At 38.9% G+C, this 17,648-nt stretch overlaps 2 protein-coding genes across 3 annotated transcripts in view; both read left to right on the top strand.

Moving 5' to 3' along the window:
- LOC128025702 (ATP-binding cassette sub-family C member 3-like) overlaps nt 1–5,791 on the top strand; it is a 123,891-nt gene extending 118,100 nt beyond the window's left edge. For both annotated transcript variants that reach the window (XM_052612192.1, XM_052612191.1), the window contains 8 exons: nt 659–858; nt 943–1,069; nt 1,248–1,349; nt 1,469–1,615; nt 1,816–1,974; nt 3,510–3,676; nt 4,300–4,494; nt 5,359–5,791. In XM_052612192.1, the coding sequence (XP_052468152.1) occupies nt 659–858; nt 943–1,069; nt 1,248–1,349; nt 1,469–1,615; nt 1,816–1,974; nt 3,510–3,676; nt 4,300–4,494; nt 5,359–5,467 (1,206 nt within the window). In that variant the 3' untranslated portion in view covers nt 5,468–5,791. The remainder of the gene's footprint in view (nt 1–658; nt 859–942; nt 1,070–1,247; nt 1,350–1,468; nt 1,616–1,815; nt 1,975–3,509; nt 3,677–4,299; nt 4,495–5,358) is intronic.
- Nucleotides 5,792–13,962: 8,171 nt separating this feature from the next.
- LOC128025716 (WAP, Kazal, immunoglobulin, Kunitz and NTR domain-containing protein 2-like) lies at nt 13,963–15,951 on the top strand. The gene is made up of 2 exons (XM_052612237.1): nt 13,963–14,230; nt 14,458–15,951. Exons 1-2 carry the CDS (start codon nt 14,030–14,032, stop codon nt 15,949–15,951), a joined length of 1,695 nt encoding a protein of 564 aa, XP_052468197.1. The 5' UTR covers nt 13,963–14,029.
- The last annotated feature ends 1,697 nt before the right edge of the window (nt 15,952–17,648 follow it).

Below are 17,648 nucleotides of genomic sequence, written 5' to 3'. Positions count from 1 at the left end.
TTCGATCAAAAGTGCAGCAAAAAAAGATAATATTTTAAAAAATGCTGTTCTTTTGAAATCTTCAACATTGATAATAATCAGAAATGTTTCTTGAGCAGTAAATCATCATATTATTCTGATTTCTGAAGATCATGTGACACTGAAGACTGGAGGAATGATGCTGAAAATACAGCGGAGCATCACAGAAATAAATTACACTTTAACACAGATTCACACAGAAAACAGATGATTTAGATTAGAATAATATTTCAGATTTTTTACAGTATTTGTAATCAAATAAAGGCAGCTTTGGTGAGCAGGAGAGACTTCTTTCTAAAAAACGAAAATAATATGTTTTATTGTAGGACAGATAAAAACATTTGGCCTCCATAAAATAACTTGCATTCTCATTTAAGACATTTTCTCTTATCACAAATCATTAAATCATGGATTAAGTTAGTAATAAACTGAGCGAACATTCCTAAAGAGTTCAGACAAACCTGTAATATTAGGTCCTGATAGAAATAAAGCACCATTTTAAAGCTTTGACTGAAAAGAACTTCAGCTAAATCTTGAATGATGTGAAAGTGTTTTCTGAATCCTCTCTCATCTGTGTGTGTATGAATACTGAATATGTTAAATAGCAGATGTTGACTTCTCTCCCTGATTTCCTCTCTAGAGGTTTTATGTAGCCACGTCTCGGCAGCTCAAGAGACTGGAGTCTGTCAGCAGGTCTCCGATATACTCTCATTTTTCGGAGACCATCACAGGCACCAGTGTGATCCGCGCCTACGGCCGAAACTCTGCCTTCGTTCTCTCGAGCGACATGAAGGTGGACGAGAACCAGAAGAGTTACTACCCTGGGATTGTTTCCAACAGGTCGGCATGTTTTCCTTCTTTACCGTGTGCTCCACAGAATAACTGTGGCTCAGTGGTAACAGTGTTGTGTTTGGATGCAAACAGGTGGTTGGGGGTTCGCATCGAGTTTATCGGTAACTGCATCGTGCTGTTTGCTGCGGTGTTCGCTGTGATTAGGAAGGCGAGTCTCAGCCCGGGATTGGTCGGTCTGTCTGTGTCCTACGCTCTGCAGGTGAAAACACTCTCATTATGAACCGTATACGCACTGAGCAATTCCAGCTTTGATCAGAGACAGAAATCATAGAAAACAGTTATTTTACATCGTAATAATATTTCAGTTTTTATAGTATTTTTGATCAAACAAATGCAGCCTTGGTGAGCAGATGAGATGTATTTTTTTTGCTGAATAGGTCACTATGTCCCTGAACTGGATGGTGAGGATGACCTCTGACCTCGAGAGCAACATAGTAGCAGTGGAGAGAGTGAAGGAGTATTCAGAGACGCCGACCGAGGTACACATTCACTCTCATCATCATTAATCAGTTTCTTCGGAGTAAACCGCTGACTTTACCTCGCAACAGACAGCGAGAGTGAACTTTACTGACGTGTGGACTGTTGAAATGGTCCGTAGGCTCCGTGGATAGTGAAGGACAGACAGCCTCCTGCAGACTGGCCTCCGAAGGGGAACGTGGAGTTCGTAGACTACAGCGTGAGATACCGCGAGGGACTGGACCTGGTGCTGAGGAACATCTCGCTGGAGGTCAGAGGAGGAGAGAAGGTGAGGAGCGTCATATATTTATATATATACGATTATTGTTGTGCCAAATGTGAGTTGTTTAATGTCTGTGTGAGCGTATGCTGCAAACGTACTTCCCCTAAAGGGAAATAAATCAACTGAAGCAGTAAATGCTATCTATCACATTCAGTGATTCTGCATCTTCTGTATGATGATTTGAGCGCTGGTTTATGGCTCTGCAGATCGGTATCGTTGGACGAACGGGTGCTGGGAAGTCCTCCATGACTCTGTGTCTGTTTCGTCTGCTGGAGGCGGCGGATGGACACATCGTGATCGACGAGGTGAAGATTTCTGAGATCGGCCTTCACGACCTCCGCTCCAAACTCACCATCATCCCTCAGGTCAGGCTCTTGGGTTCTCTTCATCTTTGTTGGGGTAAAGCATCTGTTTTAAGTGAAGCACAGCTTGGGACTGGTGTTTACTGCTGTATTAGCGCTGCGCTCATGATGGCTCAGCAGAAGAACCTCATTGATGCCACAGCACCTTCAGAATCACTAAACGCTGCTAATTAGCCTGCTATAAGATAATGGCATTCAGATTATTAACATTGGACTTTTTTCCCATTTTTTGTTTTCTCTAGTAAAACCGGTTCTTACCAAAATGCTGCAGTGTGTTTTGAACTTTTATTCATCTTTTTTTTTTTTTTTTTTTTTTTTTTGCAATATTTACTATGTATAATATGTATATATTAATGTAATTATATGTTCTTTTTGATTCGTTTGCAATGATAGCTGTAAATTGTGCTGATTAAATAATTTAATTAATAAATAAATGTTATATTTCTTTCAATAAGTAACTCATTTAACTGTGACATCTTACATTTCATAAACAATACAGCATTAATTAAATATTGAGTTTAATGAAGTTAAATATAGATGCTCTACCACTTGAGCTACAGGAACACTGTATACTTTGTATTAATTTGTATTAAATTTGAGCACTAAATTGTGCCACTTATATAACTTAATTTACATAATTAATAATTTATAGTTTATTATAATTTAAATATTATTTACCGCAGGTTCGGATGCGCAACCAAAATAAAAAATGCGTTATATAGATATGTTCTGACTGCACATTTGCGTACCGACATGGTTGACAGCTTTTAATACACAATTACCATTTTAGATCACAAACTGTACAATATAAGTTTTATTTTCAACCTTAAAGTATAAATCTAGGCTATGCCGAGCCGTTTTCAAAGCACAATGCAAAACTGTGACTGACGCTCTTTAATCAGCAGCGGCGCTAAACCCGGAAGCACGGATACTTACTTGCCTGCAACCCGCCAAAATAAAAGTCTGATGATTTTAAGTTTTAATATGAAGAAAATGCTTTTATTTATTTATTTATTTTTAGAGACTTTTATCCAAAATGACTTAAAATTGGGGACTACATAAAGTGATTCATCTTAAAGAGGCAAACAAAGAAAGTAGTAGTAAATATTAAAATGTATGTTTTAAAGTTTACTATAAAATAAATGTATTTGTATTTAATACTAGAACTGCCTTTTTATAATATTATCACACATTATTATTTAGTTGATTTACAGACAATACAGCATCAGTTAAATATTATGTTCAATAATTTAAATATATATATTTAAATCCAATATATGTTAATGTTGTTAATTTTATTAATTTACTTTATTAATTTACAGTCAATAGCAGGGAATTGTGCTGCTTATTTTATTTAACTTAACTGAATTTATTTTTTACTAAATACAAATTTTAACAATAATTTGTCCCATCAACTGATCCACTCTAATTATCGTTGAATTCATGTTGATGATAAATAAATGCAGTTTTTCTCAGAATGTAGATGTGTTGTGAATACACATTGAACAGTGTGTTGTGTGACTGTTGTGTGTTTATAGGAGCCCGTCCTGTTCTCCGGGACTCTGAGGATGAACCTCGATCCCTTTGAGAAATACAACGATGAAGAAGTGTGGAAAGTGCTGGAACTCTCTCATCTGAAGAAGTTTGTCAGCAACCAGTCGTCCAAACTGGATCTGGAGTGCTCCGAAGGAGGAGAAAACCTTAGGTACAGTTAGAAATAACACAGCAATATGGGTGTGTGCACATCACTATATATTCTCAAATTTTTATATATATTCTCTTATTTTAATTTTTTTTATTTTTTTATTACTTAATCGGTATGGAACAAAACATGGTAAAGGTTTTGGCAATTGCTGTGTGAATACATTAAAAAAATCATGGACATGATTCGAAAAGGTTCAATGATCTTTAATATCACTGACTCTTCGCTGTCAAAACTGACGGCATTGGACGCAAATAAGAAGCAAGTGTCATGAAGTAGAAACTTGTGCCCAAACAAAATGTCATCTTTTTGTGATATCAACTTCAAATTTGGAGCACAACTTGTTTAGATTAATGGCTTTCATTTGCATGCAGTTTTAGTGTTAAACATGTTTTTTTTTTTTTTTTTCTATATTTTTCACAATAATAAACTTCTATAACTTTTTTAAGTTTAACTCTTGTAATAATCTGGCCAAGTGTCTTCTTTAAAAAGAGACCAATACTTAAGTCCGTGCTCCAAAGCATTCAAGATTCAGAGCTCTTTAAATGTGAAATGTAATTTGTCTGTATTTAGCTGTTAGCGTGTTTTATTATGAGCGTATGAACTGTGTGTGTGTGTGTGTTCAGTGTGGGTCAGAGGCAGCTGGTGTGTTTGGCTCGAGCTTTACTGAGGAAGACCAGGATCCTGGTCCTGGATGAAGCCACAGCCGCGGTTGATCTGGAGACGGACGATCTCATCCAGTCCACCATCCGCACGCAGTTCGAGGACTGCACCGTCTTCACCATCGCTCACAGACTCAACACCATCATGGACTACACCAGGTACCTCTCGTTTCTTCCTCTGTTCCAGAAATACTGCCTGTTTTGATGGAGCAGGTCACACTTTCTCACAAAATGTGATGCACTTTGTAGCATTTTTGCTTTTGATGACCATTTTACAACTATCTGTTCAATGCTCTTATCACAAGTATGAATGATCTTCAACACATTATTATGTCTAATCTCTACTTTTTCCACTTTTTTCAGATTTTAAGTCAAAGTATAAATCTGGAAAACTTCTTTTTGTCATTTTTGACATTTGACTTGTGTTGTTTTTATAAGAGAAATTTTATAAGATATTTTGGGGTGGAGTATCCCTTTAATTTCTCATAATTATAAATTATCGCAATTCTGACTTTATTTTTATATCATGCAATTTTGATGTTTTTCTCAGAATAAGGAGTTTATTTCTCAGAATTTCACATGAATTAATGATTCTGAACAGTATTTTATGTCTAATCTCTACTTTTTAAGCTTTTTTGTTTTGCAGATTGCAGGTGCAAATCAAATACTCCTTGAATCTCACAATTACGTCAGAATTGCTACTTAATATATAATTCTGAGAAGTCAGAATTGCATGTGAAAAAAGCTGGATAAAAAGTGGCAATTACCTTTTTTCATTGTTTTGTTAAGTGATGTAAAGGGCAGCAAGAGATTTTCTCTCTTTTGTGGTTTGACTGAGATTAATGATGCACTTTAAGACTGCATGCACGGATCTAATATACTGAACACGTGTTTGCATCTTTCTCAGCTGTTTATATTCACTTAAGACATAAACACCTGTGTATCCATGCAAAGATGGCCAGTGTTTCTCATAAGATGTGTGCACTGGTATTTCACCCAGCTCTACTGTTGTTTCATTGACAGAGTGCTGGTTTTGGACAAGGGAAAGATTGCAGAGTTCGACACGCCGACTAACCTGCTCGCTCAGAAAGGAATCTTCTATGGAATGGCTAAAGACGCGGGTCTGGTGTGAGCTCATACGCTGTAAACCGCAGTGCCTTCACACAGTCACACACACAACGCCAGTGAATGTAATGTGTCTGTGTTTTTACTGATGCACCCAGGATCTTTGGATGTTTTTATATTGTTGCTATTATTATTATTATTATTATTATGTTTTATGACTACAGTGCCACTGTTACTGATTCGTTTCATGATGAATCAGTCTATTTTTGTACTGGATTATTTAAGTTGATTTCTGCTCAGTTACATGTGTGATTCTTTTTGTAAACTAAAAACCTTGAGTTCTGTTACCAGAATTGGAGTATTGTTGCCTTTATTAAAAAACAAAAAGTAATACTGTTTCTGTGTATTTCGTAAGTTTTGTGTTTTTATTGCACTCATAAGCCTTTATTTTCAGTGAGCTGATATATAGCAGGAAATTGTGCCACTTATATTTTTTTCTATATATTAATTTCACATATTTTAAGTGTATTTCTATTTAGAATGTATTATTATTTATTGATATATTATTTAATAATTTTTATATAATTTTTCTCTGACAGCTATAAATTAATAAACAATACAGCATGATGATAGTGAAATTAAAAAAATGCATTTATGCTAGCTATAAATTATAATTATAAATTAATTTTGTTGCATTTATAAAAAAAAAAAGTAATACTGTTTCTATGTGTATCTTGTTTTGTTTTTCACTAGTGTGTGACCAGAGTCACAGTCATAAACATTTATTTTAGCAAGAAATTGTGCCACACACACACACACATATATATATATGGCACGATTTCCTGCTAAAATAAATGTTTATGACTGTTACTTTTGAAATTTATATTACTTTTGTTTGATAAATTTATGATTTATTATATTACAGTTTAAAATATTATTGAATAAATAACTATGAAAGCTATAATTATAATAATATTTGTTGTAAAAAAAAAAAAAAAAATTCCAGGTGATGTTGAAATAAAAGATGAAATCCCAAATGATCCCATATTAATTACTGACATTTACTTCTAATTTCTGAAAGAGCGTGAAAGATAAATGACTGTTCACTAAAATACTACTAAAATCTCTTCATGCGTGATGAACGTATAGAGTGAACTGAAGTGGATTTTAGCTCAGTTCAGCCTCCAGTGTTTGAGTGTGTGTAGATGTAAATCATAACTGAACACAGATCCTCATGTCGTCTGTGAGGGAGCACACACTGCCTTTCTGATTCTTGAATTGAGCCTGAACAGAGACAAAACCTTCTCTAAAGATGTTTCTGGTGGGCTCAGATCAGGCTTGAAGTGTTCAATCTCTGAGCACTCATGTGTGAACGTATGAAAATCTGCAGCATTAGATTCAACATAAAGCAGGTCAAAGGGTGTCTTTCCTCTCATTCTGGACCCAGCTGGTGTCTGTCTCGTCTGAGCTCCACTGACTGCAAACATCTGAGGAACAAACTGAAGAACTTACAGATCATGCCAAGTAATGAAACTCATAATCTGTCAAGAGTGACTCTCTTTATTCTTAGTATCCCAAAGCCTCCATGCATGAAAATACTGCACTGTTCAACAGTTCAGGTCTGTGAGATGTTTTGTTTTCAAAAGTAGTATCTTCTGCTTACCAAGGCTGCATTTATTTACTAAAAAATACAGTAATATTGTGAAATATCATTCTGATGTAAAACATCTGTATTCTGTGTGAATCTGTGTTAAAGTGTAATGTATTTCTGTGATGCTCCGCTGTATTTTCAGCATCATTCCTCCAGTCTTCAGTGTCACATAATCTTCAGAAATCATGAAATCAGATTTTCTGATTTCTGATTATTACCAATGTTGAACACAGTTGTGCTGCACATAATAATTTTGTGAAAACCATACTAACATTGAATGTTTCCAGATTCACAGATGAATAGAAAGTTCAAAAGAACAGCATTTATTTGATTTAATACGTTACTTTTGATACTGTATCCTTGCTGAAAAAAAGTATATTTTTATCTATTTCAAAAATAAAACAATTAATATTACTGTGTAAGTTAACAGCCGTAGAGTCTCTCAGACACTTCAGTAATGAAATTGCCCAATTCAATGACACAAGCCCACAAAACTCTCTTCTTTCGGTTCACGGAGCAAGCTAGATCACGAATCATCTCCTGGAGGCAGAAAACCCCCAGATCTTTAAATACCATACCAAGTGACAAACATTGGCAGGCCTGCGTGGATCCAGACAGGAGGGCTGTTTATTCCCAGTCATCTCCAAACAAGACACCTCACGCTCTGCTCTCCTCTAATGGCATTTTCTTCATTGGGATCAGCAGCGTTATTTCGTTTAAAGACTGCAGTCTCACTGCTGACAGATGATGATGATGATGATGATGATGATGCACGGCAGATTTCACTCCCTCAGGCTAAGCACATAAAATATATATGGGTTTGGCGCTTCCTCTTTACCTGCCTGATCACTTCATGCTGTGGGCGGAAAGATTCGAGAAGAGGCGGTTAAGTTTCGATAGACTGGTGAAAAAGCGAGTTTCGCCTACGATACAAAAACAAAGCGCTGATTTGTTATTGAAGGCCAATTCATGTTCATACTGTCAGCACATTTCCAAATTTAGTTGTCTGTGTCGTTGTGGCCTGTGGTGTTTGTGAATGATTCCTAGCATGGAAGGTGTTTCTTGGAAATAAACCTTCTTGCAAGGGTTGGGTCTGTTGGTGAGAATACAACATGCTGTTTTCATACTGAGAACCACAAGGTTATGTGCAACTGTGTTCCTGGATCTGCAGACAAGGGAATGTGTTTGTGCTGTGGTAAAATCACTTCCTTAGAAGTAACAATGTTTCAGTCATTATAGTTTCTGGGTGCTCTGCAGTGAATGGGTGCCGTCAGAATGAGAGTCTGATAAAAACATCACAATAATCCACAGCACTCATCAGTGAACATCTGGAGAAGACAAAACCTGAAACACATCCAGCATTAAGATGATTTTAACTCAAACACATAGAGTCTAAAATCTATAATAACACTTCCTCCAGTGACAAAAAAATAAAAAATAAAATAATAATCCAGCCACATATTTGTTTAAAGCTGTTTTGGACTTGATGTGTGCAGATTTCTCTCCTGATTCAGACCAGAACACTTTTTCATTGGAGGAAGTGTTATTATGGATAGAGGACTTGTATTTTGGTCAGAAGTGACCATTTAAAGTTAAAAACAAAGCTGTTTCATTCTGACGGCACCCATTCACTGCAGAGCATCCATTGATGAGACACTGAAGCAAACTTAAATTTTGGACTGATCTATACTACTACAAATTATGCTTTGTATTCCAATGCAGTTTAAAATTTCTACCAATTTGACACCAAATGTTTACTTTGAAGACTAGATTAAAGATGCTGAAAATTCAGCTTTGCATCACAGGAATAAATTACGTTTTAAAATGCATCCTCATATAAAAGAGTAATTTTAAATTGTAATAATATTTCTAAATTTTTACTGTATTTTTGATCAAATAAATGCAGCCTTGGTGAGTGGAAGAGACCAACAATGTTCTAATTTTCATTTAAATATAAACTTACAGGCGTAAATGCCACAAACATTTGTCAGCCTAATCTGTCCATCAGTTTAAACTGTCTACCATTTCTTATTGATTGCCTTCAAATAATTAGTGAAAGCTTCCCAGTCAGTATGTTCTTAAACAGTGAAGATCTCCACAGAGTTTGTCTCCTGTTATTTTAATGGCACACCCTGAGGTTGCATCAGTCCTCACTCAAGATGTTCAGACTGACAGGAGTTTATTCACTTTTTTTTTACCCATTGCAATATTTTCCTAAAATAAATGCATCACACATTGCCTTCGCAGAGGGCAAGTAAGGTAATGCGTCTCTGAAGCAGGTACGTGAAAGAATGCAGTGTGTTGCAGCTCCTTCAGCAATCAATCACACCGAGCGCAGGAGAGCTGCTGTTGCAGTGTGTCATCAATGTGCCAGTGGTTAAAGCAGCTCATCAAAGCCTTTAATTCCTGCTGGAGGCCAGATACTCTCATCCTTCACTCAAACTCGTTTCCTCTGAAATGCTTGAGAACAATTATGTGATTGTTAGATGTTCAAGTAATGATATATTTGGATCCAAACTCCTTAGGCATGAGATATCATATGGATAACCGTTGATGGCCAAAATGTAGTGGATCTTTCCTGAATTTCAGTCTGCCGTCTGAGATGTTCGGATATTTAAGTCAGGTAAAATGAAAAAAGAAAGAAAGTGTTATTCATTCACAGTTTGTCCTCATTTGACACCTGAGAGCCTGAAAGGGTTTCTCTCCCTCTCTTTGGAAAGATATGTGAGGACAAGGAATTTCCTATAACTGTTAAATAGTTAACAACAAGGCACTGTTAAAGCTAATCTACGGTTACACGGGTAAAATAATGTGAAGTTTCTCATGAACACAAAGAGTAGCTGCTGGGAACCTACACAGTTTGTGTAATATAAGCAATATTTTAGAATTCAAGTGGTTAGTTAAACAAAGGTTCTTGCAAGTTTCATTTTTTTCACATTTTTTTTCTGAGAATTGGTGTGAATCACAAGCTGGAGTGCATTGTGAATGAAGCATGTTCTTAGCTGTTCACATTTTTTGGCAGGACTAATGAGGGTTATGTAGCCCTTCTTTTAATCAGCATTAGTGTTTTTGCATAAATAGATTTTGTGTTTTACTCACAGACTGTGGTGTTGGGTAAAGCTCCATGTGTTCTACATGAGATAAACACTCATTTTAAATGACATTTATTAATTTAGACTAATTTAATGCACACCATTCAGTGTACAATATCATTGGATTTGGCTGATTTTTGACCAGCTTTGCCAAATTAGGGTAAGACAGGGATAAAGTCACACCTTAGTGTCCAATCAAATTAGTGTCCACATGCACTGAGTTTCCCATTCAGGAACTCGAGCTGCCTCTGGTATGGGAACGCCCTCGAGCGTGACCGGCTCTGAATAACGTGTGTAATCAGTCCCACGATTGGGCGTGATGTCACAGGCAGGTGACTAGGGATGAAAAATTTGAGTAAGAGCACGTTTACGTCTCTTCTTCTGAGGAGGCTGAGGCGGTCAGCAGGGACTGCTGGGATGGAGCAGTCCCAACTAGAGCTGGGATAAACGATTATTTTTTAAACGATTAATCTAGCGATTATTTTTTCGATGCATCGATTAATCTAACGATTAATTTTTTCAGACCGATTCGATTTCGATTATCTCCCCATTAATTGACTGCTAACAATTTATACATGTTGATTTACATATCTGTATGAAAAAAAACATGAATTCCTTAACATTGAAATATATGTTTATTGCTCTTAAAATTACAAAATAAAAGCCTGACTAAGAATGCATTACTTTGCACTTGAAGCCTTGAAAACACACAGCTTACTGAAACAAGCTTACTGAACACATAGGGCCTAGCTTACTGAAAAAAAGTGCTTCTTTATGAAAAACTTGATGTCTAGCATTCAATAAAAAAGTGAAACTTTGTGAAACGTGAAACTTTGGCGTTCCACCCTTTTTCTATCGTGTTTAATGATTTTGGTTAATATGCACAAGGGAGAGAGAGAGCAACGTACTCTCTCTCGTACTCTCTCTCTCGCCCTGTCAGGCCATCAATCATTCACTCACCGATCAAATAAGGCTTTGACACCCGCCAAAAAAAAGATCAATGCAGAAAACCCCCTGGATTGGTTATATAATGTTGGAGAGAATGTTGATCCGCCAATCGCGTATATTCAGCGCACATAAGGTAGACGTTTTGCAAACGTTTTTTAGAGAAATAAAAACATGTCAACAAATCGATGCACATATTTTGCGTCAACATATTTTTTGCGTCGATGTCATCGATGTCCTTGACGCGTTGTCCCAGCCCTAGTCCCAACCTATCGTGTTCCAGCTCCTTATTCTGGGGTCGTCACTTGTCATACTCCACAGAGTCTAGAGTCAGAGTGGTGCTCCCAAGGTGAAGGCTTCTAGCAAAAAGCGGTTCTGTGGACCGTCATTCTCACTGGATAGTCTTTGTCGTAAACGAAAGTCCTTGGGTTAAGACTTAATGCCAAGAAAATTGTGCTTTCTCTAGTACAGAGAACCACTTATCTGGGCATGGTGTGGGATTCGACCACAGTGCAGGCACAGATGTCTCCTGTTCAGATTGAGTTGATCCTCACCACAGTCACGAGAGTAAGAGAAGGCCAGTCACTCACTGTCAAGCAGTTCTAGACTGCTGGGTCTGATGGCAGCTGCGTCCAGTGTGATACCGCTTGGCCTGCTGTACATGAGACCCCTACAGTGGGTATTCAGCCCAAGGTGGTGAAGCAGATATCGAGAATATTTGGTCAGGTGGATCTGTTTGCGATTCAGATGACATTGCACTGTCCCCTTTGGTTCTCTCGGACTCATCTGGCTCCAATGGTGCTGGATGTCATGGTGCAGACTTGGCCAAAGCTTCGTCTGTATAGTCCTGGGAGTTCTGGCGAGAGTACGCCAGGAGTTGGTCCATCTTCTGTTAATAGCTTCGTTCTGGCTGCCCGAGTATGGTTCTCTGATCTGATTTCTCTCCTCGATGGTGCTCCATGGGAGATTCCCATTAGAAGGGATCTCCTCTCACAGGGGCATACCACGCATGGAGCATGGAAGCTGTAGGTGTGGCCTCTGAGGAGGCACAACACATAGCTTCCAGTCTCTCAACCAAGGTGGCTGAGACCATCCTCCAATCCAGAGTTCCCTTCACGAGGGAACTGTATGCCTTGAGGTGGAAACCTGTCATCTCCTTGTGTGGAGACCGCCGGCTTGACCCAGTTAACTGCCCAGTTGCTACAGTTCTGGAGTTCCTGCAGGCCCTTCTCTCTGCAGGGTTGACCCACTCTCCACCCTGAAGCTCTACATGGCGCCCATTGCGGCTTACTGTGCCCCTCTTGGTGGCCATTCAGTGGGCAGACTTCTGGTTTCATGTTTCTTCTGCTGTGCAATGAGGCTGAGGCTGAGGTCAGGAGAAGCTTATGCTAAGCGGTTGATCAGGATGCTATCCTTAAACCTTAAGTCCTCTGATCTCCCCTCACCATTGGGAGTCAGGCTCACTCAACCCGAAGTATAGCCGCCTCCAAGGCCCTCTTGTCAGGTGTCTATGCAGGAGATCTGCAACGCAGCTGGACGGTCCATGCCCCTCACGTTTGTCTGATTTTGTGTCTAGATCTGCGAGCCACTCCAGGCTCTTCTGTTCTCTAGCCTCATGCTGGGTACAAACCAAAAGATAATCGGGCTGATTTTGGGCCGATTTCCCCTCTTCTGACAATCCTAGCAATGTCCTGATTATCTTGATGGTTATAAAGATTATCTTATCAGATTTTCGCTTGGTGTGAGGTGTGTTAAGAGTGTCTGAACCTGATCGGAAGAATGTCGGAGCTGCCCCGACAACAAATCCTAAATATTCAACATGTTTAATATTTATGATCAGAAATCCTGATGTGTGGGGGGAACCCCGAGGACAAACGCGCAGAAGGCAGGGATTTGCAGGTCTGGCGGCGTGGGCATTTTCGTTCCCATAGCGTTTTCGGATGCAGCTCGAGTTCCTAAAGGGGAACGTCCCAGATTACGTATGTAACCATGGTTCCCTGAAGGGAACGAGATGCTGTGTCACAATGCCATACTTCCGGCATCCCTGCCAGAGCTTGCGTCATTCCTAGTAGCTGAAGCTCGTCTACCTCACGTGCTTTTATAGCCTCCTGTTCGCTATGTCACCCACCTGTGACGTCTCGCCCATTCATGGGATTGATTGCACATGTTATTCAGAGCCGTTCTTGCTGAAGGGCGTTCCCATAGCATTTTCGGATGCAGCGTCTCGTTCCCTTCAGGGAAACATGGTTACATACATAACCTGGGATGTTTTGCCCTAAGAGATTTCAAAGAAAATAAAATCATTTTTGCATCTTTAGGCTTGTTCTGTCCTTATTATTTATAATTATGTCATATATTTGATAGAACAATCTTCTAACGCTTCAAAGAAAAAACCTTGGCGTGTTATAACACATGTGGATCAAGTTTGTTTTAAAGTGTAAAGTCTTAAAGTCACTTCTTGTTTTTGGATACAATGTTTCGTTTTAAAGTGTCTAAAAGTATTTGTAAAGTGTAAACGTGCTGAAGGGTTCGTGTCCGTGCAATTCCCATGCGCGTGCCCAAGCTCGTATTACACAGATAAAGGGTTAAAGCAGCAGCCTAGAGCACTTTCAAAGAGAGGCAGGTGTCCCAATACCAACCCAGCTCTGGACCAGATGTTTTTAATCCTTTCTCTAGAACTACAGAGAAACTGTCATTGCGCGTCAGGCAAGTTTTGTGGTCAGGAGAAAAGCCTTTGTTGCTCAAGAGTAAAAACTATAAGAGACTATAATACAGAGATCTAAACGCACATTCCACTCACAGTATTCTGAATCACTGGGAGTTTTTTTTATTTTTTATCTCCATCTGCTTGGAAGCTCAAGGCGCAGAATTCTGGCTCAGGTGTTTCAATAAAATTAGGTTAGTAACTCCTCAAAATAAGTCCTCGTTCCTGCCCTCCAACATGTGGTGGATGCTGTTTCCTCGCTGGATTTGGTTCATCTCGGGACAGTTTTTGCTGCTATTTGTGGAGAGGCAATGTGTGAAAGGCATGACTTTGCAAACAGTCGCTTATTCACACGCAGGGATCTGTCCAAACGACATGAACCCAAACTTGTGGGTTGATGCAATGAGCACCTGCACGAGAGAATGTGAATCTGATCAGGTTTGACTTTTCATTCCATTTAAATTAGTTGTCATTTTGACTGCATGCATGTAAATGTATATATTTTTGTTAATGCATGTCTATTATACATATATATATATATACATATATATATATTTTGACATTTATATTATGTATAATTCTTTTCATTCATGTAATCATGATTATCAAGAGCATACAACTGCAGCATCCTGCAAAATGATGCATTCACTCTTTACTTTGTTCAGGAATGTGAAACATTCGAAAAGTGCTGTGCCAATGTTTGTGGCAATCGCAGCTGTGTGGCGGCCCGATTCATCGATGCTTCAGGAAAGAAAGGGCCCATGGGTATGCCGAAGGAGCCGTCCTGTGACAAGTTCTTGTGCCCCCAGCAGGGCTCCGAGTGTGAAATCTGGGATGGCCAGCCTATGTGCAAGTGCCGCGACCGCTGCGAGAGAGAGCCCCACTTTACCTGCGCCTCAGACGGGATGACCTACTATAACAAGTGCTACATGGATGCAGAAGCGTGCTCAAAGGGCATCTCCTTATCGGTGGTGATGTGCCGCTTCCGCCTCACCTGGCCTCACACTAGTCCTCTCCCGGCGGGCACCACAGCATTGATCACCACCACGCTGCAGCGCACCACTCCAGAAGATGTGCACGCTCCTGTCATGATCAACAGCCCATCGCAGCAATTCGTGTTCGTTGGTGACACGGCCAGCTTCCTTTGCGAAGTTGCTGGCCGACCAACGCCTGAGATAACCTGGGAGAAGCAGATGGACGTGCAGGGAAACGTAGTCTTGAAACCCAACCACATGCATGGGAATGTTGTGGTCACCAACATCGGTCAGCTGGTTATCTACAATGCTCAATTGCAAGATGCGGGAGTTTATACATGCACGGCCACAAATGCAGGTGGATCTATCCGAGCACATTTTCCACTTTCCATTCTTGAGCAAGAGCCAGTCACAAAGTCGAACTCAACACGTTTCCCAGCAGAGGAGTGCTTTAAGGTGCCTAATAGTGAAGATTGTGGGGAGGAAAAGCTGAGTTGGTTTTACGACCCCCAGAGGAACAACTGCTACACCTTCACCTACCGAAACTGCAGCAAAAACCGCAATCACTTTGACGCTTATGAGACCTGCATGTCGTCCTGTCGAGAGGAACTCGCCGCTCCTTGTACCCTTCCCATCTACCAGGGACCTTGTAAAGCTTATGAACCTCGCTGGGCCTACAACAGCTCCCGGCGCCGGTGCCAACCGTTCGTATACGGTGGCTGCAAAGGCAACGAGAACAACTTCAAAACCAAAGAATCATGCGAGGACACCTGCCTGTTCACCAGGAGTCTTCGCTGCAAGCTGTGCAAGCCGCGCCACAAGATGGTGACCAGCTTCTGCAAGAGCGATTTTGTGATTCTGGGACGCATGACGGAGCTGACCGAGGACCAAGACTCGGGTCACGCTCTGATCACCGTGGAGGAGATCCTGAAGGACGAGAAAATGGGGCTGAAATTTTTCGGGAATGAGCCCTTGGAGGTGACATTGCAGAACATGGACTGGGCCTGTCGGTGTCCGAACATCAGCACCTCCGATGGCCAGATCATCATCATGGGGGACGTCAGCAACGGTATGGCTGTCCTTCAGCCTGACAGCTTCATCGTCCTCTCCAGCGCCCGGCGCGTCCGTAAGCTCCGAGAGGTCATCAGCAAAAACACTTGTGACATATTAAAAGAGTTCATCTAGTAGGACTTCTTCCATCATGTAAAGTAATGATTACATCCCTGTTCTGATGTTCTAAGAACTGGTCTTTAAAGTACAGCATTTTGCACCCAGACCGTTTGCTTTGACAAGCTCAGATAGGTTTCTACATCTTGAATAGAAATGCTCACATCAACTTGCAAGGTTTTTATAAGAGTTGCCCTTACAGTTAAAGTAAAAGAAAATTTGTGGATATAGGACTCATGAATCAAATCCATCTGCTTGCCCAAAACCCCATAATAAATTTAAGCACTGGAAAGTATTTTTTGTAATGCTGTGTCATCTGATGATTTTGATAAATTAACGGTTTTCTCTCTGCTTGTTTAATCTCTCGTGGCAGAAGGTGTGTTGTTGTTGTTCCAATAATTAAATGACTGTTGTATTATAGAGTTAAATTCATTTAATGTACTTAGATAAGTTGTGTAATATTGAACATAAGATTGATAGGAGAAATAATAATAATATGATTTAGCACGGACTGCTTTTAATTGTAAGCTATTTATTAATTTTTTTAACCAAAATGCTGTCTGTCAATTCCTCAAAGCACTTACGTATTTCTACAGTCGTCGTTTTATTATCTTTTAAGTTCAGTGTCTGTCATGATTTGCACTGAGAAGTGACATAAAAATAAACATTTGAGAGTCTAATTCTTTCACTTTTTCAAATGCACAACATCAATCACACAAGCATATTCTTTGCCAAATGTTTGTAAGGAAATCTGCTTTAGCAACACAAGCAGTTTTTAACCGTTTGAGCTCATCTTCAGTGGAATTTTGGCTAAGACTTCTTTACCTGGTTTAAACTTGGTGGGGATTTTTTTTTTTTTTTTTAGTAAGGCAAGACACTACAGGTGAATGGAGTAAAAATGACTAATAGATGTCACCTTACTTACACAGTTGATTGATTGTGATACAAAAATGCACTTTTTCAGTATTACAGGTTTTCCTGAAATGTTATGTTTAAAGATGCAAAATAATGCATTATCTAATTAAATATGCACCCTCTTTCTTACATTTCCAGAAAATAAATCTAAACATTGAATAAAGCCAGGTTTAACATTTTTATTTGACTTTGTTGACATACTCTTTTTATCACTCCATAAATAAAAAAATTATGTTAACAGACAGAAAAAAATACATTTTGACCATGTTTTCAGCAATTAAATATGAACTATATACCAAATGAATGAGAGATGAACAAACCCCTCAGTAAAAACATTAAAACTCTAAATGCTGGTCTATATAAGAGCTGCTGAAGTGGAGGAAAGGTTAGGTTTTTTTTTTTTTTTTTTTTTTTTAGAAAACTGCCTTCAAAGATTTCAATTCCCCATTTTTTCACAAATATTTGTTTGAGACAAATCATTCAATGCAACTGACAGATCAATATCCTGCTGAATTTAGATTTTATTTTTAACCCTTTAAAATCTGACATACAAAATAATATATAGATAGATAGATAGATAGATCAGTTTTATTTAGAATAAAAATATGATATAAATGCTGCTATTTAAATGAAATTCTGATGCTTGTAATATAAATCAATGAGTTATTTCTAACAGTACAGCAAATACTGATATAAAATGATACAAATATCAATCATCGCTCAATATCTCCAGTAATCTGTCTCAGTAAAATAAGATTGAAATGTTCCAAACATTAAAGTTTATTTTTTATAGTGCTTTT

This window comes from Carassius gibelio, chromosome A12, assembly GCF_023724105.1.
Source record: "Carassius gibelio isolate Cgi1373 ecotype wild population from Czech Republic chromosome A12, carGib1.2-hapl.c, whole genome shotgun sequence".
Taxonomy (NCBI): Eukaryota; Metazoa; Chordata; class Actinopteri; order Cypriniformes; family Cyprinidae; genus Carassius; species Carassius gibelio.
This window is presented reverse-complemented; position numbering and strand designations above follow the sequence as displayed.